Source organism: Myotis nattereri (genome assembly GCF_964212035.1).
Source record: "Myotis nattereri genome assembly, chromosome: 2".
NCBI classification, from domain to species: domain Eukaryota; kingdom Metazoa; phylum Chordata; class Mammalia; order Chiroptera; family Vespertilionidae; genus Myotis; species Myotis nattereri.
The window spans coordinates 114324029-114346607 of NC_138076.1; the positions used below are offsets into that span (position 1 = coordinate 114324029).

General features: G+C 39.2%; 1 protein-coding gene across 2 annotated transcripts in view; it reads left to right on the plus strand.

Moving 5' to 3' along the window:
• The window catches only part of KATNAL1 (katanin catalytic subunit A1 like 1), a 117878-nt gene extending 98237 nt beyond the window's left edge, over positions 1–19641 (plus strand). Inside the window, exons 10-11 of one of the 2 annotated variants that reach the window (XM_081083604.1) lie at positions 2755–2881; positions 4161–5507. In XM_081083604.1, coding sequence (XP_080939730.1) covers positions 2755–2881; positions 4161–4359 — 326 coding nt within the window. In that variant the 3' untranslated portion in view covers positions 4360–5507. Of the gene's footprint in view, positions 1–2754; positions 2882–4160; positions 5508–19350 lie in introns of those variants that run through there. The other variant, XM_081083605.1, reaches the window with a different exon arrangement.
• Positions 19642–22579: the final 2938 nt, after the last annotated feature.

Below are 22579 nucleotides of genomic sequence, written 5' to 3' on the forward strand. Positions count from 1 at the left end.
TCTCAGTAACTCTCATCTCTCTCTCTTTTTTTTTTTTTTTTTAGGTTTTTGTTTTGTTTTGGTGTGTGTGTGTGTGTGTGTGTGTGTGTGTGTGTGTGTTTGCTTGTTTCTACTGCAAGTTCACACTTTCTCTGTTTGTGTCACTTGCCTTTCTTAAGTGCTCTGTTGGACTTTTCCTACTGACCTTTTTTCACTCTGGTACATGTGTTTTGCTTTCTACTTCCACATCATTATTTATGATGCTCCCATTTCCTAGATTGTTCATGTTCTTCCCTTCCATTACTGCTGGCTACTTAGAAATTGTATTATTTCTCAAAGTCGACATTAAAGCATTTAATTCCGAGGTCTTCTTTGCCCTGGCCTATCTCTCTACATGGACTCTACATCCCTGGGTGTTTCATCTACACGATCTGTCTCACAGATTATCCTTCATAAAAGGGATCTGGGTTTTCTCGATTTCCCTCTACTCCTATTTGGTGGTGATAGGACAACGAACATTTACTGAGTGCTGACTGCGGGCAAGGCTTCCAGTGTATTAGCTTATTTAATTCTCACAACAGTCTTATGAGGTAGATTCTGTTCTTATCTTTATTTTACTTATGAGGAGGCTGAGTCACTGAGAGGTTAAATATCTTGCTCAGGGCAGCAGAACAGGGTATGAGTACAGTCCAGCCCCAGCATACACACACTAATTATCCACTTCACTGAACTGCCTAGTGTGTTTAAAGAGAATTGTTATCAAATATTTATTTATACTTAGAATGTGTGTTAACTTGGCTCTGTAGCCATGGCAGGTCTTTATATTATTATTAACACATTAACCCCTCGTTAAATCCTTTTAAAAGGTCATTGATTCAGTTTTATGGAGCTGATAAATCCCACTTAGAACCTTCTAACAAATCACTGATACAACCAGTATTAAAAGTTAATCTTCCCTAAATCATAGTTATCAGGGAAAATCAGATCACCAGGCCCTCACTTATGAACAGGTTCATTTAAGTTGACTGTGTAGAACTTCCTTTCTGGGGGATAATACATTTCATTCTATTTGGTGTTTAAGTTCTTAGGGCAGTCACAGTAAAACATTTGCTTTAGAAACACCGTGGTGGTCTGCTAATGGGACTAAAGGAGCAAAGCGATATTTGTTCACTAACACTCATCTGCTCCATGCGGGGCACTGTGAGATGAGTTCCTCTGTTAAATTCAGAGTTCATTGTGGGGCCAGCAGGAGCACAGCGCATTCTGTAGCAGGGGACCCAGGAGCTTCCTCCCCTTCCGTCTTTCTTCCCACACTCCTGCTGACCACCTGAGTGAGGAGTTCTTTGGCCCTACACCACTTGCAGTGTGCCCTGGTGAACTGCAAGGTGGGCTTACTGGCTAGGAATGGCCAAGGATTGGGAGCTCCCAAGGTTAAGGAATTCTAGAAATAAAGGTTTTTCTAGTCACCTCCTTTTTTTTTTCTGACAATCCCAGATAATACTTGGTTGCTTCTTTTTCCACTGTGGTTGCTCTTTGCTTTGCTCTGTGTGTGCACGTGTGTGTGTATGTGTGTGTGAACACTATTACACAGATACAGAAACATAGATTAAAATACTCAATTATCCTGGCTAGGTGGCTCATTTGGTTGGAGTGTCATCCTGTACACCAAAAGGTGGCAGGTTTGATTCCTGGTCAGGGCACTTAATTAGGTTGTGGGTTCCATCCCTGGTTGGGGCATGTACAGGAGGCAATCGATTGATGTTTCTCTCTTTTTCTCCTTCCCTTTCCGCCTCCCTCTCTCGTTCCTCTCTTGAAACATATCCTTGGGTGAGGGTTAAAAAATCTCCTGATAAGTGTGATAATTGCAGGGATAACTCTGTCCTTAGGAGATAAGTACTGAAGAATTTAAGATGAAGTGTTGTGATACCTACAGCTAGCTCTCAGTTCTAAAACGGGCAGGGAGGAGAGGAGAAGAGAAGGGAATGATAATGGCAGTATGTTGACAATTGGTGAATCTAGATGAAAGGTAAGTAGGTGTTCATTGAGTTTTTTACTTGTAGATTTAAAATTTTCAAAGTAAAAGTGGGGGGAAATTAAATTTCATTTTTATATATCAGGAAATAATAAAGAGTTAGATCCAACTATGCATTATTTTACTGTGCTGTATTAAGCAGATTTGCTACTACAACAGATGATAAAACTGTAAGCATGGTTGTTTTTTAAAATGTTTAAATTGATTTGTTTGAGTTTAGACATTTTAATCATACTGGCATAGCAAATGTCTGTGGGCTGGCTCTCCAAGTGAAACATTTAATAAGCATTTCGTGCTAATTGTTGCGTCCCAGAAAAATAAAATTGGATTTTTACAGAACTATTGACTAGAGTTGCAGAACTCTTTTCCTGTATCATACTAAAGAGTGAGCAAAGTAATTTATAGAAGTTATACTCCATGCAGTCTAGTTTCATAAAACTTAGGCCAAATGTTTTTCTTTTTTGGTTTTTACTGAAAGCATTTCTGGTGCTTGAATACTGATGTTTTTATTTTACATAAAAGGATCTCAGACCCATTGTTCTCATAGCAGGTATCATTTTTTTCAAATTTTAGTTATTTCAACCAAAGCACATAGGAAGTTAAATTCCAGGAGTCATGCAAAGAATTGATAATACTTGTAGGCTCAGTTACTGACTCTGTTTCTGCTCCTGAACATTGATACATGATTTCTCATCAAAATGATATAGAAAAACATCTAACAATAACAAAAAATCTTCTAACAGCAAAAGGAAGAACTGAGCTTCTAAAGATCAATCTTCGTGAGGTTGAATTGGATCCTGATATTCAACTGGAAGATATAGCGGAGAAGATAGAGGGCTATTCTGGTGCTGATATAACTAATGTTTGCAGGTATTTTTTAAATGATCTGTGACCTTAGAGATTAGTTATATATTTGGCAGGAGGACTGGTCTCAAAGATAGTATAGTTATTAGCCCTTGACATGAAAGCAGCCACCCATTTTCTTGAAATGATCTCCCGATTTTTCTTGTTTTTTTTTTTTCTCTCTACATACTTTCATTGTTCATTGCTAGATGAATAACTACATAAAATTATGGTCACCTTTTCTATCCTGTGATTTTTTAAAAGAAATTATTGTGTCTAGCACATCCTAAGGTTAATTTAGCCCTAAATTGGAGCCTAGCTGTATCAACATGTAAAATAACAACTCTTCGTTTTGGTTGGTATTATTTTAATATTTGCAGATGAATAAACTTGACCAGTTTAAGCTGTGAAAGATACATATATATTAAAATTTTCCTTTCAATTTAGTGAGATTATAATTTTTAGATAATCTACCTCACTCAACAAAGAGGATTTTTTTTTCTTTTCTTACTTGCCTAAGGCCACTGTTGACATCAGTGGCCTTTCTTTAAAACCACATCTATGTTTCTGACTTTTTCTACCAGTATTTTTCCTGTGTGCATCTAAGTTTAGTAGCACACAGTAAACTCACAATAGTTTATATTATCACTGTAGTAAAGTATATAAGAATCTGAAGTTTTGGTTGGCTTGGTATCCTAATAGCTTTCTCATGAGCACTAATTGTCCATTTTCTCTAAACCTTCATAGTGATTTACAAGTCTTCAGAGTGGAGCTGAAAATAGGACCTGGAGAAGTTAGATTTGTTATTCTTTTAGTTGCCTACAAATTCTCTGTGTAGGGAATTCCACATCCACTATATGCAAATACATTCATGTTCTAGAGAGAGAGGTTCCTGGCTTTACCTCCTCTAATTAGATTATAAACAAACTGGTATAGATTTGAATTATACTAATACTGGCCATATGCTCATTTCTAAGTGTACAATTCGGTATTTTAAAATTTTACTTCAGTATCCTAAACTTTTTGGTAGTCTTTGTGGAACAAGTGGGGAAAATAATAATCAGTATTATCGAAGTCCAATATGGACTTTTAGGGTTCATGAACAATACATTTTATGTTTAAGTCCTTTCCATTCTGTTTTAACCTTTCGTGAACTCCCAGGGTGTCTCTGAGGTAGAAAATTCCACACAGCATCATAAAATCATATGACATGATCTTTTGAATGTTTTCCCTTAAATTTGTTACAGCTGAAACTGTTTGTAACATTTGCAACAATAAGTATTCACTGACTCTGGTACATTTTTAGGGATGCATCCTTAATGGCAATGAGACGGCGCATCAATGGCTTAAGTCCAGAAGAGATCCGTGCACTTTCTAAGGAGGAGCTTCAGATGCCTGTTACCAAAGGAGACTTTGAATTGGCTCTTAAAAAAATTGCCAAGTCTGTCTCTGCTGCAGACTTGGAGAAGTATGAAAAATGGATGGTTGAATTTGGATCTGCTTGAATTTCTATCGGCTCTTCCATTTCTGGTATTTTTGTTTATAAAATGTGAAGAAATTTCTTCATATAGGTTTGGAATTTTTCATTGGAGAGATTTTCACTTAAAGGCAAATAACCTAAAACCATAGAGTATAAATGTTGAAAAATGAGAAATGCTTACATAAAGAGCCTGATGTATTAATATTGCACCCCTAAAGCAGGGTGTCAGGGCGGCAGAGGAAAGGGATCGGTGTGCTATTGTGGAAACTTGTTTACAAAAGATTTAGAAGGACCTCTGTACCTCACTTGCATTTGTTGTCATCTTAAAAAATATGGTTTCATCAATTTTTAGAGAGAGAGAAAGGGAGAGGGATAGAGAGACAGAGATATTGATGAGAGAGAAACATTATCGATCACCTACCACCTGCACACCCCCTACTGGGGATCGAGCCTGCAACCTGGGCATGTGCCCTGACCAGGAATAGAACTGTGACCTGTTTGTAGCTCACAAAATAGAACTGTTTTTAGGTTGATGCTCAAGCATTGATTCACACCAGCTGGGCAGTCGTCTTTTGGGTTTTTTTGTGTGTTTTTCTATTCTTTTCTCTAAACATGAGGGACCTACATATGTTCACTTTCAACATTAAAACTGAGTTTGTGTCAGATTCATTATTGTTAAGAATGATAGTTTTGGATTAGATATTGAATTTGCTAGTTAAACCTCTAGAATTCAGCTACTTACTGTTGGAGTCTATCCTATGGTTTGAACTTTTATCCTTCCTTTCCTCACCATTTTTTCTATTAGCTACTTAGTCATTTGTTGAGCTCTGGGCAAGAATATCCTAATGCTTTGTGGTTTTTGAGTCATTTTGCCAGGTTGTTTCTCTGGTCTTTAGTACTTTTTGCTGGTACAAAAAGTACTCATATTTCATATTGAAAGAATGGGAAGAATATTATGATACGATGTACTTCTTCATTCTAGACCTCGCAGTCTTCACTTTTCTTTCAATGTGGTCAAACAGGTAACCCCCTTATTTTTTTCAGCTCCAACACTGTTTGATTTTTATTGAATTTGACTTCTGTATTCTGAACAAGTCCACTCTTGAGTTAATGCAAAACAAACAAAACAAAATCTATAATTTTCCAGACAGCTTAATAAAATAACCTCATGTATAATGAATGATGTTCATTTGAAAAATTTGAAATTGTTCTTTGTCAAGGTTAAGAACTTGTACACATGGTAAGAAGATTAAGATGAAAACCTGTCATGCTCATTCAGTTTAGCAGGAATTAGACAGGAGGCCAGAAAAAGTAGATGGCGTATATCTAGTCACCAGTAGAGGGAGTTTTCTGGCATTAAAAATTGAAATTAAAATGGTTTAAAATTGTATTTATCCTATTTTGATTGGGCAATCTATGCTTTGATAGTCAAGCTTTTATGATTTGTATTTGTTTGATATCCTGAATTCTCAATTTTGGAGAGCACCTACTGGTTTAAAATTGAAAATAATATAACTCATTAGACACTTTAAAAAAACCTTAGTATCTTGAATTTTTTTCCCTACTAAGAGCTATTTAATTTTCAGATAAGTCTGACACTGACCTCCAGTGTTCATATAATGCTGTAAGTTATCCCCCTTTCCTCTGAGGCATAGATTATAGGAGCTAAAATGATAAATCTGTTAAGATTCTAAGATTTTAAAATCATGATTTTATTTTAATTGAATTCATTCATCTTAAAAATTGAGATGAGAGAAGTTTCCTTTTATTCTTTTTTTCTGCCCAGTTTTTATTTTATTTTAAACCATTCTTATTTTTCAATTACAGTTGACATGCAATATTATACTAGTTTCATGTGTACACTCCAGTGATTAGACATTATATAACTTACTAAGTGATCATCCTGATAAATCTTGTACCCATCTGACACCATACATAGTAATTAGAATATTATTGACTGTATTCCCTATGTTGTACATAACTATTCTGTAATTACCAATCTGTATTCTTAATCCCTTCACCTTTCTCACCCATCCCTTAACCCCCTTCCCATTTGGTGACCATCAATTTGTTTTCTGTATCTGTGAGTCTGTTTCTGTTCTGCTTGTTTGTTTATTTTGTTTTTTAGATTTGATTATTGATAGATAAGTATTTATTGCCATTTTATTGTTCACATTTCTGGTTTTTTTCTCTTTCTCCTTCTTCTTCAAACCCTTTAAAATTTCATGTAATACTGGTTTGGTGGTGGTGAACTTCTTTAGCTTTTTCTTGGGAAGCTCTTTATATGTCCTTCAATTCTAATTGACAGCTTTGCTAGGTAGAGTGTTCTTGGTTTTAGGTCCTTGCTTTTTATCAATTTGAATATTTCTTACCACTCCCTTTTGGCCTGAAACGTTTCTGTTGATAAATCAGTTGACAGTCTTATGGGAGCTCCCTTGTAGATAACTAACTGTTTTTCTCTTGCTGCTTTTCAGTTCTCTCTTTGTCTTTATCCTTTGAAATTTTAATTTTGATGTTGTCTTGGTGTGGGTCTCTTTGGATTCATCTTGCTTGGAACTCTCTCTGTGCTTCCTGGACTTGTAAGTCTATTTCCTTCACCAGGTTAGAAAAGTTTTCTGTCATTAATAGGTTTTCAATTTCTTTCTCTCTCTCTTTCCCTCTAGCACCCCATGATGTGAGTGTTGGTATGCTTGAAGTTGTCCTAAAGGCTCTTTACACTATCCACATATTTTTGGAATCTTTTTTCTTTTTGTTATTATGATTGGATGTGTTTTTTTTTTTGCTTCCTTATATTCCAAATTGTTGATTTGATTCTCAGAATCCTCTACTCTACTGTTGAATCCCTATAAATTATTCTTTATTTCAGTTAGTGTATCCTTGATTTCTGACTGGTTCTTTATTATGGTTTCTATGTCCTTTTGTATGCTATTGAATTTCTCACTAAGTTTATCTACTTTCCCCTAAGTTCATTGAGCATCCTTAAAACCAGTGTTTTGAACTCTGCATCTAGTAGATTGCTAGTCCCCATTTTGTTTAGTTCTTTTTCTGGAGTTTGTTCTGTAATTTAATTTGGGACATGTTTCTTTCATTTTTGATTAAAGAAATAATCCCATTAAGATCTTGCAAACTATTGCCATCCAGTAACATTTTTTTCCTGATATCCTAGGGGCAGTCATTAAAACATTATTGTTTTGATTGCTAGAACTTGTTTGTATACTTTAGTGGATTAGTTGCAGCATTTTCTAGGTTTTGTGTTACTTGTCTTGGCATGCATTTCATTTTTTTAAAAATTCTTCATGGGTAATGATATGGTGATTGTGATTTAAAAAAATTGTTAGTTAATCCGTGTTTGGAAACTCAGGCTTCCCGGAAACTTAACCTTTTCCAAGTTAAGTGAATCAGGTATGCTTTGTTATTTCCTTTGTTTCTCGTTTTGCTCCATCAGTGGGTGGTGAATACTCTGTATATTTTCAACCCCTTGAACCACCCTGAGGAAACCCCGCAGGTGTTCTATCTAGCCTTGGCAGTACATCGTGTGTACACCATCTTTATTGCCAGAGTGTTGCCTTACTCAGAATGAGAGCATTGTGTGTTTTGCTGTGTTATCAAATCAGAAAGGTTTGATTCCTCTAATTCATCCAAAAGCATGAGTATTTTGGGTTTTGCAACCCTACCTTGTTAGGACTCAGTTCAGCGGTTCTGCCTTGCAGACAACTGTTCAGGTAGTTGTTGCGTTCCGCAGACTTGCTCTGGGTGCTTACTGTGTACAAGAGCCTGGTTAGGGGCTCTGTGCTTACATTGCTGGACCAGGCCGCATAGATTGGATTGGGCACTTTCCATAACTACGCAGTGTAGTTTTTGGCTCCAACTGATGAAACTAATTCACATCATAAATGGAGAGGCACAGTTGTCTGGGTGTACTTTGGAAAGATAATAAGTAAAATATTTTCTCTTTTTCTCTCTTTAAATCTGTTTTAAAGTTAGAACTGATATCCATTTATTAGAACAATATAATTTATAGATCTGGCTATATTTATTAATCATTTTTGTCATTTCCTAAGCTACATGTTTATTGTAAACATGCACACATGTAACTATGGTAGACACATAAACATGTTATGTGTTGTTTGTAAACATTTGCTCTCATAATTTTTTCATTTTTTGAAGAAATTAATATTGATGAAATACACCAAACAAGTAGCTCTTTAATGTAGACTGAAACCTTCTAGTAATGCAAGTAAACAATAGGTAATGACATCACAGACTTCATCTTCTGGTCAGTGGCATTATAGGCATTGCAGAGTAACCAGACCCACCTGGGAGTGGAATCCGTCTCTAGAAATACCAGGACCGCTTGGTAGAGGACACACATGTGGTCTAGCTGCATAACTAAGGGCTTTTTCTGAGCTCCCGAGATTGCAGTTTTATGCTGCAATATTTGACTGTAAAAAATATAGGCTGGCACTGGCCGGGTGGCTCAGTTGGTTGGAGCCTTGTTCTGTACACCAAAAATGTTGCAGATTGGATTCCTGGTCAAGGCACATATCTGATTGCAGGTATGATGCCTGATCAAGGCTCATTTTGGGGACAACTGATTGATTTTTCTTTCTCACATCGATGTTTCTCTCTTTCCCTTTCCCTCTCTCTTCCCCACCTCCTCTATCTCTAAAATCAATTTTAAAAAAACAACAACCATATTTTTGGGTGAGGATTTAAAAAAAGAGTAGGCTAAAATCACTAATTACTCAAAAAGTGAACAGGCAAGTGTCTGGTGAATCTACTATGAACAAACATACAGATACCTCAGGAAAAATGTGTGTACAGATCAAATGCACAATGTAATTGTCACTCTTCCACTTTGCTACATCTAGCCTGACTGCTGGATATGAAATTATTGATAATCTTTAAGTTTGGAGCAGCTAGAGCTTGTTTGACTTTCTTCCTAGGAAGTTTCTGTGTACACTGTTGAGTTCATAGTGAGTCAAAACAAGAACCAGTTGACATGGTTATGTTTCACTCCCCCTCAACCCTAACTTGAGATGCAGTAAAGGACTTAGGCAGGTATTTCTTATTGTGCGGGCACTGGCTCCTTCAGTATTGTCTTGATTATTGAGTCTTTTTTGTGTAATAGTAGATTTCCACTCTCTCTTTGATCTTATTGATGATAAATACCTTAGGATATATCCTGTATGACAGGCATAAAGCATTAAGGATATTTGCTGGCCATTTCCAAGAAATGGCTACAATAACTTGTATGAGAAGACAATAGTAATTATTTTAATATTTTTGTATCTTTTGTTCCTTAACTTTTTGATTGTGTAATATTTTTTGCATACCACTTAATTTGTGATGTACATAATATTTATGTAAATCTCAGAATCTGTCACAATAGCAAAGAACTAGGAATTACAGTTGGAGGGGGTGTTAGGAGATAAAAGTCAACTCCACATGTTTTATTCTCATCTCCACTAATTATTTTTTCAGAAAAAGCTAAAAACTCTGTCATAATGACTATATTTACTTATTTATACTTTTAATTAGATTTTTCGTACTTATTTAATTGTTGGGACATTTGCTTTTAATATTATTTCTTAATGTGGAAACTGTACAAATATTTAAAATATAAAATTCCTAAGATAATAGATGTTTTTAAACATTCACAAATTAACAATAATTCTTTGAATTTTTATTAGGTTTTTAGGTTTTGGACAATTCTTTAAACATTTCTAAATTTCCAGGTGACTCACTAATAAAACAAAAAATATTAAGGTAATGTCATAAAATTTATTAATTTTATTTTACCTTTCTCATTAATTGACCTTATTTTATATATGTATATAAATAACCTGGATACTGTTCTGTCACCAGCAGTGTATAGGTTTTTGTTCATTTGGAAATTTGGCACAGCATATAGGAAATTAATAGAGGTTTTCCTCCAATAAAAGGGTTCTCATTTGATTTTATGTTCAAAACTATAAAATGCACTTTTGTTTTACAACGTCTGTTGGAAAACCTGAGTCTTTGCACATGTTATTTCCAGAGTTTACCTCAGTTAAACAGGCTTACTTGGTTTTAGGTGGGAAGGAAGGGAAATTATTTAAATTCAGTTCATTCCTCTTGCCCTCTCCCATTACTCTTCTTCTTCTTCTTCTCCTCCTTCTTCTTCTTCTCCTCCTCCTCCTCCTCCTCCTCCTCCTCCTCCTCCTCCTCTCCTCCTCCCCCTCCTCCTCCTCCTCCTCTCCTCCTCCCCCTCCTCCTCCTCCCTCCTCCTCCCCCCTCCTCCTCCTCCTCCTCCTCTCCTCCTTCCCCCTCCTCCCCCTCCTCCTCCTCCTCCTCCTCCTCTCTTCCTCCTCCCCCCTCCTCCTCCCCCTCCTCCTCCCCCCTCCTCCTCCCTCCTCCTCCTCCTCCTCCTCCTCCTCCTCCTCCTCCTCCTCCTCCTCCTCCTCCTCCTCCTCCCTGAAACTGTTATTTAAAATATTTGTCTTTCTTTCTTTGGCAAAGCCACATATTCCAAATTAAACTTCTGTGAAATGTCTGAATTATTCTTCCCATCTTTGTTATGGCCAGCTTCATCACACATCCTCTAGTTTCTCATAACTTCATAAGTACAAGCTAACGTGCAACATTAAAAGTCTGGGAACCTAACTCTAAGAACCCAAGTACTTCATGAACACACATGGGGAAGGACACACATGTTCAGCAACAGAGTTGCCTTCAGTGCTCATGGTATGGGCAGTGTCCAGCAAGATCACTTCACTACGTGTTATGATGATTTGTAATTGTTTTTCTGAGATTTTTGTTTCAGTGTTTGTCTCTCAGTATTTTGAACTTAATTTAAAGAAAAGGATGTTTCTGAATTGTATTTATTATATGTGATTTTCCTTACATGTTGTGCTGCTATTTTGCTAGTTTTGTGAGCTTAGTTGTGTTTGTTCACAGGTTGTAATTTGTTAATAAATTTATAGAGTGTTGCTTGTTGTTGTTTTCTTTGTGGTTCATATTTGATATACAATCACTGGCCCACTTAACTATCACCAGTGGGAGTAATAAATCCCTCCCTAGTAAGCAATGACTTTCCCCAAATATTAATTCTTATAAAATCACATATTATAAATCTGACATTTTATGTTTGCCATAGATTATACGAATAATTTTAAGGTCAATGCAGGTAAGATGAGTGCTTTTTCAACTATTCTAACTGATTTAATAAATACACTTGTGTTATTTGTGTAAAACCATTGCAAACTGGATGTCCATATGGTGAATTTTCCAGGTGACTCTGTCTGATCTTGTGAGTCCCCCAAATTGTTTTTTTAAATTCACAGACTTTTTTGAGCAGTTTTAGATTTACAGAAAAATTCAACAGTGAGTAGAGTCCTCAAATATTTTCTCCCTCCACCCCTCCAGTTTCTCTTTTTATTACAAATTCCCGTTTTGGTACAAATGTACCATATTGATACATGATTATTACTAAAGTTCATAGTTCACATTAAGGTTCACTCTGAGTTGTACAGCTTAGTGGGCTTTGACCAAAGCACAGTGCTGTGTGTCCACCATTACAGTATCGCACAGAACAGTTTCACTGCCTAAAATCCTCTGCTCCCTGTTCATTTCCTCCCTCCCCCTAACCTCAGACAACCACTGACCTTTACTTACTGTCTCTATATTCTGCCTTCTTTCACTTGGCAATATGCATTTTAGGTTCTTTCACGTCTTTTTGCAGCTTGATAGTCCACTTCTTACCATGGAAAATATTCCATCATAAGGGTGTGCCAGTTTGTTGATTTGTTCACCTACCGAAGGCCATCTTGGTTGCCTTCAAGTTTTAGCAATCAGGAATAAAACTACTACATTCATGTGCAGGTTTTTGTGTAGACCTGTTCATTTCAGTAAATACCCAGGATTGCAGTTGCTGGATGTATGGTAAGAGTATGTACAATTTTATAAGAAAATGCCACACTGTCTTCCAAAGTGGCTGCACCTTTTCCATTCCCAGCAGCAATGAGTGAGAGTTCCTGCTGCTCCACATCCTCCCCAGCATTGGGTGCTGTTGGTGTTCTGATGTTCCGTTCTGCTAGATGTGCAGTGGCATCTCATTGCCATTTTAAGTTCCAGTTCTCTAATGATCTGATGTTGAGCATCTTTTCATTTCCTTATCTATTTTTAATTGTTTTTTATTGAAACCCTGCTAAAATGTAGCATACTTTCCCCCTGACTTGTAAAATAGACAATTTGAACTTAACCCTTTCTTTCTGATTGAGAGTAACCCCCATGATATGCCACTCTCAGCAGCTAGTGGAGGGTAGCAGGGCTTTTCTGTCTGTCACTAAATGGTCTTTGAGTTTTGGTGTTTGCTTTTGTAGTATGTTTACTCTTCTGTTTCCAGGCTGTTGACCTTTATTTCTCTTCCAGTTTCCTACCTCCGGTCTTCAGTGAACTTCGTGAAAATAGTTGTTAGAATTATGAGTGAATTAGGAGTACAACTGTTTGGGGATGAGGAGTGGTATGGTGCTTTATTGTTTGAGCATTGGTGCTTTGTATCATTTCTCTAGGCTATCTATGACCTTGTTAGCTTTATTTTTAGTTTCCAGAAGTATTGCAGGTAGACCAAGTATGGAGTAGAGATTTATGCATAAACATGTTGTCATGTAGTTTTATAATATTTACTAGAGACCCGGTGCACAAAACTTTGTGCACTCGGGGGGTAGGGGGGCCCCTCAGCCCGGCCTGTGCCCTCTCACAGTCTGGGACCCCTTGGGAGATAACGACCTGCTGGTTTAGGCCTGCTCCTGGGTGGCAGAGGGCAGGCCTAAACCCTAGGTGCAGCCCCTGGTCGGGCTCAGAGCAGGGCCGATTGGGGAGTTGGGGCGCCACCCCCTGTTATACACAGAGCAGGGCAATCGGGAGGTTGTGATTCTACCCTCAGTCATGCTCAGGGTAGGGCCGATTGGGGGGTTGGGGCACCATCCCCTGTCACACTCAAGGCAGGGTCGATGGGGAGGTTGCAGCACCACCCCCTGTCATGCACAGAGCAGGGCCAATCAGGGGGTTGGGGTGCCGCCACTCTCACACTCAGGGCAGGGCCGATGGGGAGGTTATGGCTCTATCTCATCACACACAGAGCAGGGCCTGTGTGTGTGTGTGGGGGGGGGTTGGGGCGCCACACCCTGTCACACACAGAGCAGGGCCGATCAGGGGGTTGGGGCGCCGCACCCTGTCACACACAGAGCCGCAGGGCGATCAGGGGGCTTGGGCGCTGCCACCTGTCACGCTGATCCCGGTGCCAGGAGGCCTCGTGGCTCCGCTGATCCCGGTGCTGGGAGGCATATTACCCTTTTACTATATAGGGTAGAGGCCTGGTGCATAGGTGGGGCCGGCTGGTTTGCCCTGAAGGGTGTCCTGGATCAGGGTGGGGGTCCCCACTGGGGTGCCTGGCCAGCCTGGGTGAGGGGCTGATGGCTGTTTGCAGCTGGTCACACACCCTTCAGGGTGGGGGTCCCCACTGGGGTGCCTGGCCAGTCTGGGTAAGGGGCTGAGGGCTGTTTTCAGCATGGGGGTGACTGAAGCTCCCAACCGCTCCTTTTTTTCTTTTTTCTTTTTTTTATTCTGGGCCAGCTTTAGCTTTGAGGCTTGGCTCCAGCTCTTAGGCCTCCGCTGCTGAAAGTAGGTTTCTGGCCTTTGCTTACAATGTTGCGATCCTGCTGGCTGAAGCCCGGCAGGTTTCTGGGGTTTTGTTTAGCTTCTATGTTTGTTACATAGTTGCTTGCAGCTCAGAGGCCTGCAGTGGCAGGCGGGGAAGTTGGAGCCTCCGTCACTGAAGCAAGCAAGCCTCATGTTAGTTTCAAGCTGCCTGGCTGCTGGCCGCCATCTTGGCTGACAGTTAATTTGCATATTGCCCTGATTAGCCAATGGGAAGGGTAGCGGTCGTACACCAATTACCATGTTTCTCTTTTATTAGATAGGATTGCTGGAAGGGACCTAGCAGCAATTTCATGGCCCTACCTTTTTTTTTTTTTCTCCTTGCCGTGACCATTAATGAAGACTTGATCTTTTTAAGGTATAAAGGAAAAGAATTAGGTACAAAATTAATTAGGGACAAAAAAGGAAACCTTCCCACTCTTCCTTTAGTCCTTTCTCCTTTCTCCAGAGCATATGGTCAGTGCTTCTTAGTACTGTGACATGGTCCCTGGCTCCTGCGGCAGAGCATACTTGAGTGTTGAGTATTTGCCCAGAGAATCCAGGTATTTAGTTGGAAACTGTGAGATAAGAGCTTTGCCTGGCCAGCATCAGCTGCACCTGGTCCAGACGGACTCGGGGATTCACCTGGGATCTCGCAGCCTCTTGTTCACAGCCATCATGCCCACAATACCAGGACAAGCGAGAAAGGAGATCAAGGAGCACACATGTTCAGTACCTGCTTCCTGGTTTCTTTATGATCAGAAAAGGGTGATGGTCAACTCTTCCCTAATTTTAATCTTCTAAGATCCTCTCAGGATCTTTCATGTAAGTTTTGAGAGGTTCAGTACATTGAGACCTGACATTGAGAGCAAATAACTTGGTTCAGTCCCCTCATCTCATAGGTGAAGGAACTGAACCCAGGAAGGTTTTAAGGCATGTGTTCAAGATCACATTCTGAACTGGGCTACAGGACTTATACATCTATTTCTGATCTTGAAGAATGCTGCAGATAAGGAGTAAGGAAAGTGAGCCAGGCAGCAAAATGCTTGTTAAGGAGCTTTAAGCCTCTGAAACATGATACAGATTATTTATCTTAGTTGATGATAGTTCAGAATAGGAAATCTATATAATAAAAGCCTAAGTGACCCTTACGGTGGAACAAATAGAACGACCAGTCGTTATGACTTACACTGACCACCAGGGGTCAGATGTTCAATTCAGGAGCTGCCCCCTGGTGGTCAGTGCGCTCCCACAGGGGGCAGGCTCACGGCTAGCGAGCACAGTGGTGGTGGCTCCTCTCCCAGTGCTAAGGAGCAGCAAGCCGAGTGTTAAGGAGCAACGAATAGGTGGGCAGTAAGGAGTGAGGGGTCCCAGGCTGCAAGAGGGTGCAGGCCAGGCTGAGGGACCACCCCCCCCCAATTGCATGAATTTCATGCACTGGGCCTCTACTATAAGATAAATTGACATCATAGGCCCTAGCTTGTTTGGCTTAGTGGATAGAGCATTGGCCTGCATACTGAAGGGTCCAGGTTTGATTCCAGTCAAGGGCACATGCCCGGGTTGTGGGCTCGATCCCCAGTAGGGTTGCGTGCAGGAGGCAGCCAATCAATGTTTGTTATCATTGATATTTCTATCTCTCCCTCTCCCTTCCTCTCTGAAATAAATAAAAATAAATATTTTAAATAAATAAATTGACATCATAGGATTGGAACTAACATTTATAATGTTTGCTTTGGGCTAGATACTTTTATTAAATCCATATGTTAGCTCCAAGACCTATTTACTATTGTTTGCTTTTGCAGAGGAGGAAACTAAGACTTATAGAGTGACTTGCTCTTGTAATTTGACTCTTAAGAAGTGGAAGAAGGAATGGAACCTAGGTCAGTTTCATTCCAGAGCCCATTCCTTTGTATTCCAGCATTACTTTCAACAATGTTAAGTGCAAAAGTACTCGATTTTTGAAATGATTATGTTATACTCACTCATTTTTTGGAGGTTATTAATCACTCTTTACCTTCCTTTTCCTGAAATGCTTTTTTTAAAAAAAAAACAACAACAAAAAAAAAACAGGAATCTTTTAGCAGATGACTATAATATATCTGGTTACAGTATTTATGCTTATAAATATAGGGGGAAAGTGCTCCTTGTGAGATTAAAATGAAGTTGGGAATATTGCTGCCATTTGCTGTGTTTGAGTGTAAATACACACCTACTAATTTCCATGGCAGGCTTTATGAAATGAGCCAATCATTCTGAGAGTTTCCACCACCAACTTAAGTGACATAAAGCTCTAAGTTTTTTACTAGTGAGCTCCCTTACAGTCTCTGCACACTGGTGACGGTCCAGAGCTGGGCATATTGTCACCGTCAGTTACTAGGAGAGCAGCCCCAGTATTATTCTTAGCTCTGGGTTCAATGTCTGTATTTGGTGCACTACCCCTGAGCCGAGTATAGTTTACAGTGTGAAAATGCTTTCGATTAGCACATCTTAAATTACCTTCTTAAAAAAAAACTAATCATGGGATGACTCCTGTATTCCATAACATAAATCCTAAACTATAAGTGATTATTATGAAATTAGACTTGGGTGACTCAAGCTTCATTTGGTATTTGCAAAATACCTTAAGCTATTTTTTCAAACATCTTGAAATATATTTAAGTAACATTTTTCAAACATATTTTATCAAGCATATTTTCTCTAATTTTTAAACCCTTGTGTATTTTTAAAAAATATATTCTTTATTGATTTCAGAGAAGAAGAGAGAGGAAGAGAGAGATAAGAGAGAATCAGTGATGAGAGAGAATCATTGATTGGCTGCCTCCTGCATGTCCCACATAGGATCGAGCCTGCACCTGGGCATGTGCCCTTGACTGGAATTGAACCCCGGACCCTTCAGTCTGCAGGCCAATGCTCTATCCACTGAGCAAAACTGGGTAGGGCAACCCTTGTGTATTTTAAGGAAAATCTAATCCATGTGTTTCTGATTCATTTGCACTTAACTTGTCAAAGTTAATTTTTAAGAACAATTTGGTTTCCAAGAAGCCTTAGGGCCCTTCTCATGAGTTTTGCCAGCCTTTAAAAGCCTTTTTCCCAATCAGAACTTTTTCCCCCAAAGATAAATGTGGATGAAATGTTTTATTTCAGTTTACAATGCAGAGCCCATATTTCAAAAGCTAATCTAGTTCTGAATGTATTATAATAAGGTATTCTGCATTTACTATAAGAACTAGCTTCATTTGTTTTTTGTTTGTGTTTTTTTTTTTCCAATGGGAAGAGCTTATAATAAATGTGCTCTCTTGAAAACAGTGTACCTACATGCTATACTATTTTCCCAAATTCACAGCACAGGTGACAAGTGTGGGTTGATCAAACATACCAAATTAAGGGAACTACTTATTGGGAATCTGTCGCATGTGTGGAATATGTTTACATATCTTTGTACACATTGAGGTATAGATATATACACACATAAAAATGTTTAAATTCTCAGAGGTTGTCCTTTTTGTTTTTACCTGTACTTATAAGTTCTAACAAGACATTACTGTATTCTGGATTTAAATTAATAAATTATTGTGAAATGACTATAATTGTCCTCATCTCTCTTCAGAAATGTTTTTCCCCTGAGATTTAGTTCAATAGGTTTCTGTTGCTTTGCAGTAGGTTTTGAGAACAGCTTTTTAAAATTTTAATTGAACAGGTTGATTGTATGAAATCTTCTTAGAAAAAGTAAGGTCATTGCAATGAAGGTAAAAGGAAATATGCTGACAACTAATTTAACAGAATGTCACACACAGCAGAGACTCTGGAAAAGATTTGCAGACACATAGCAACAAAAGAATGGCGTGTGCTCAAGGCAGCTAGAAACTGCATTTGGAAATATTCACATTAGAAGAACATGAATATTTTTCTTGGATTCTCATTAGGGAGTTGTGTGAAATACATACTTGCTAATCATAAGAAATAACCTCTTCAGTTCCTATTCATTTTTTCTTTGAATTTTTTGAGTGTGGAATTATTAAGCAATGAAAACATTTTTTTCTTTACTTTTCAAGGTATACCAATTTTTTATATATTTTGTTAATGCTATAAACTCAGTATTTTAGAAAGAGCTTTTATGCTGGAAAAATTCCTTTTAAAAATTAGCAGCTAACAGATCTCCCTCTTCGTCCCCTCAGGCATGTTATCTTTACCTGTCTTTGTCTCTTAACCTGCAAGGGCCCTTCTTTTGCCTCTATAACTTGTTTCCCGAGCCCATTCCTTCTACAGCTCACTTCTACCTCTGTGACTTTCTAAATAAACTTTCTCCTATAGTTTGAGTCTTGGCTCTGAATTCTTTCCTAGCCAGAACTCAAGTACCGAGGTTGCTGAACAGAGGTCTGGTCTGACTCCACAGCCTAAACCTGGTGCCGTTCTTGCCGCCACCAACAGTTGCATTTTAAGAAGGATGGTAAATCAGCAGAAAGTGTAGATTAACTGACTTATGATCATATACTTTTTTATAATCCCAGTCTTCAAATTCCAATGATATTGAATTGGAGGTGATTATGAAGTTTATATAATAAATATTAGGTATTGGAAATTATGCCATAAATATTGTGTTTGAAATAGTGGGGAAATCAGGGTGCACATAAATTCTGTGCACATTTTTTTCTGACCAACAGTCAATTATCTTCCAAATGGAAAAATAATTACCTAATGGTAACTACAGAAGAAAACTGTGAATAGTATTAAGACAATTTGTAGCATTTTTTAAAACCAGGATGAACATTTCAGTAATAAACGTATCATGGTTAAATTGAGTAAACTCCCTAGCAAGGGCAAGGCATTCTAATAAGTGACAGTGTCCTTTAGTCTGCCTGTGACAGTAGATGACTGTAACAAACTGGATTAAGCATTTGAAATTTTGTTTCCACCTTGGAAATACCTACTCTTCAAGTGTATTTTATTAAGTAGGGGTGCAGAAGTAGCACATTTAGTTAATACCTTTTAAAATATATATTCTAGAGCACTTTACACTTTGTGTGACCACAGGCCTAAAAAATAATGTAAATAAAAATAGTCATCACTTCTTAGAAAACAATTAAAATTAACAACTAAATTTTTCTTTACTTAAACTAAATAGAAAAACCTTTTCTATGAGGAGACTTTAAACCTTTTACTTTGTGCTTTTCATATAATTATTTTACAAAGAAATTATGCTTACAAAATTATTAAGGTCATTTTTAAAAAGCAGTATTTATAGAAACCAAGTCAATGCTTGCTCTTAACGTCTGTCTCCCAAAAGCCCTTGGTCTGAAAGTCTCTCATGGCTCCCGACCTCATGTCTCTTCACTCATAGGGCGGACTGTGCTGGTCGCTGTGTGCAACCTGGGACAGTGCTCCACAAACGTCTGTAACGATTCCTCTCCATCAATAAGATGTTTGTGAGTTTTACACTGTTACCATATTGATAGTTTACAGAATATTTATTATTTATATGACTATTTGTATGTAATAAAATATTCACAAAATTAGAAAATTTAAAGACTGGCAATATGAAAACACTGGAAAATTTAATTGGTGCAAAATGCCCTAGAAAATTATGGATACTATTTGTATTGAGATTAAATATGCTTTTAAACCTTGGGCTAACTGGGTATTGTGGTTTCGTTTATTTCAGTGCTTAGTTGTAATGACTATTGTGGGTGAAAAAGTTACTTCATAAAGGTCTGTAGATCCAAGTGGAAGAAAGAAATCATTGGTGCAATTATATTTCATTTTTAACCATTCCCACTAATTCTACAGAAGGTTTTATTTAACTTTGTTAAATTTGCATCTTCCCTGATGTCAGTCAGTTCTTACAGATTAACGGGAAGGTGCATTTTATATGAAGTTTCAAAATTCACTGAACCTCTTCATTTGGAAGATTTTAAACACATTGGAAAATGGTTTCAAGTGTAAGTTGCACATATTAGAGTTTTTAGTAAGAGACTCATTCTTGGCAACAAAATGAGGGAACAATGGAAACGACGCCTCAGCCCAGGGACTGAGAGCCTGCCCTCCGCCTACCTCCCTGAGCTTCATGTGCCTGAGCTCCAATTCTCAATCCATCCCTGATTGGTCCCTGATTCTGCTGAGTCTGGAGGTGGCTGGTCTTGAATGACGTAGAACTAGTTGAATCCTCTTGTGAGTTTTCATTTCTCCTCAGTCTTAAGGTCCTGGCTTTTAGATGTGATAGGAATATGTCACTGTCTGTTTCTTCCTCTTCAGTGTTCAGTGATTCCTGTGCCAGTGTCCACAACACTCTCTCCAGCTTCTGTTCCAAACGTCTCCTGCGGAGGTACTGGGTTGGGTCATTCTGGCATGGGGTGGGACATCCAGACAGCATCAGCCACTGAAGGTGGTACCACTGCTGCTTGCTGGCATCTCGTTCATGGAGCAGGAAGACTGGAGTTCCACTTAGATGAGTGGAACTGTTAAGGGAGGAGCAGGAGTGGAACAGAGACCCTCAGCTATTAACAGGTGTGAGAGTCCGCCTGGAAGGGGATATTGTGTGACTGACTGGGGAGGATGTTCATGAACCACAGTGTTTGGTCCTAGTTGCACTGTGTGTACTCTGATCAAAGCATTGTTCCTGCTCTTTGGCTTGAGATATGTTAGCTATTTAAACAAGGGGTCTGTTTGTTGGGTCATAAGAGGTGTTAGGGTTTTGTGAGAACTTTTGTCTCGAAGTCAAAAACATGGATTCTATCTCCAGCTCTACCACTTCCAAGCTGACTAACTTTGGGCAAGTTACTTATCCTCTCTATACCTCAGTTATCTCATCTTAAAAAGGATGGGCTAATAATATGCTTTCTTTATAGAACTGTTTGGAAGGTGAAATGAGATAGTGAGTTGAAAGTGCCCTTCACTTTCTGGTTCCACAATAATGCTCAGTAAACGGCAGCTGCAGTGGGTGCTAGAGCTGGCACCAGTGGGCTTCCCCACAGCTGGGTCTTGAACACTCAGGAGTGTTGCCAGGCTTTGAACTGCGGATAGCTTGAAATTGGCCATGGTGGGAGTATGTACACCTGGAATCAGCACACTACACATCAAGGCTTCCTCCTTGAGAGCCAGTTTATCAACTCATCACAGGTAAGCTATTTTAATCTTGTGTGGGGTTTTCTCTTTATTTCTGCCAAAACAACAACAACAAAAAACCCAGCTTTGGATGCCTATCCCGGCTCCTTGTCAGTTCCTCTGGAATTAGTAGACGGGTAACATCCCTAACCCCTACCAGGCACTGTGAATAGGAGCAGTTTGATTTGCAGTGAGCTGTTTTTGACTCAAGGGGTTTTGGATCTGCCAAAATTAGGGGCAGGCTTCTCTTTTATTATATGGCAAATCTTCGGACCCTGGAACTAGACCAAAGTGTCTATACACTTTAGTCCATGGCAAGTACAATCTGAGCTGTATCTAGGCAGTACCCACAGCTTTCAGCCTTTTGCCAGAAGGTTCTGAACCTCACAACTGGCATGGCTTTCCTGGCAGTCATGGAGACACGTGCCCGCAAAAGTGTACCAAGTGCTGCAAGAGCTGTGTGGCCGTTGTCCCAGCAGAGGTAGGAGAGGCAGGAAGAGAAGGGGATTCTGTTCTCACTTTTTTTAGTACCTTCCCTGAACCAAAAGAATGGAGCTTGGTGGTGGCACCCAATTATAATTTTCTTGCATCATTTAGCTCACTAGGGATCAAATGTCTCCCTATTTACAATAGAAACAAAAAAGCAAAGTTCTTTAAAGAGGGAATTTACAAACGGCACACTGTCTTTTCTTATTGTAGAAATGTGCACATCTAGAGAGGGTCACACAGCTTTGTGTACCTGCCTAAGGAAGCACAGACCAGGGTTATTTATAGTCCCATTTGCTTTTCACAAGAAAGAGAAAGCAGTACATGATATCAGGGTGTCCAGTTCCATAAAGGAGAGGCTCCAAGGTTTTCTGGGTACGGACTTTTTCTGTGTAACCCACGGAGGGCTGTGCAGGAAGGGGCTCTGGGAGCACTGGTCAGGACTTATTTTTCCATCTATTCTAACTTTGATCTTATACGAACATTCGTTTATGGGGGCCTGTCATTGAGACCTTTATAAAGCCAGTTTAAGTTATTCACTGCTCAGCAGATTCCAGGCCTCGCCCCTGCATTGAGGACCTTGTCCTGGTAGAGAGAGCCCTGGAACAAGCCACCATAGGTTTACAGTGGTGAGTACGTGAAACACAGAGTTTATTCTTGTGTTACTATATATTATTGTATTACTAGAGGCCAGGTGCACACAATTTGTGCACTGTGGGGGGGGGGGGTCCCTCAGCCCAGCCTGCACCCTCTCCAATCTGGGACCCCTCAGGGGATGTCCGACTGCCAGTTTAGGCCAAATCCCATGGGCCTAAAGCAGCAGTGGGACATCCCTCTCACAATCCGGTACTGCTGGCTCCCAACCGCTTCTGCCTGATTGCCCCAACTGCCCTCCCCTGCCGACCATCTTGTGCTGGCCATCTTGAGACCACATGGGGTGGCCATCTTGTGATGACATGGGGCGGCTATCTTGTGACCACATG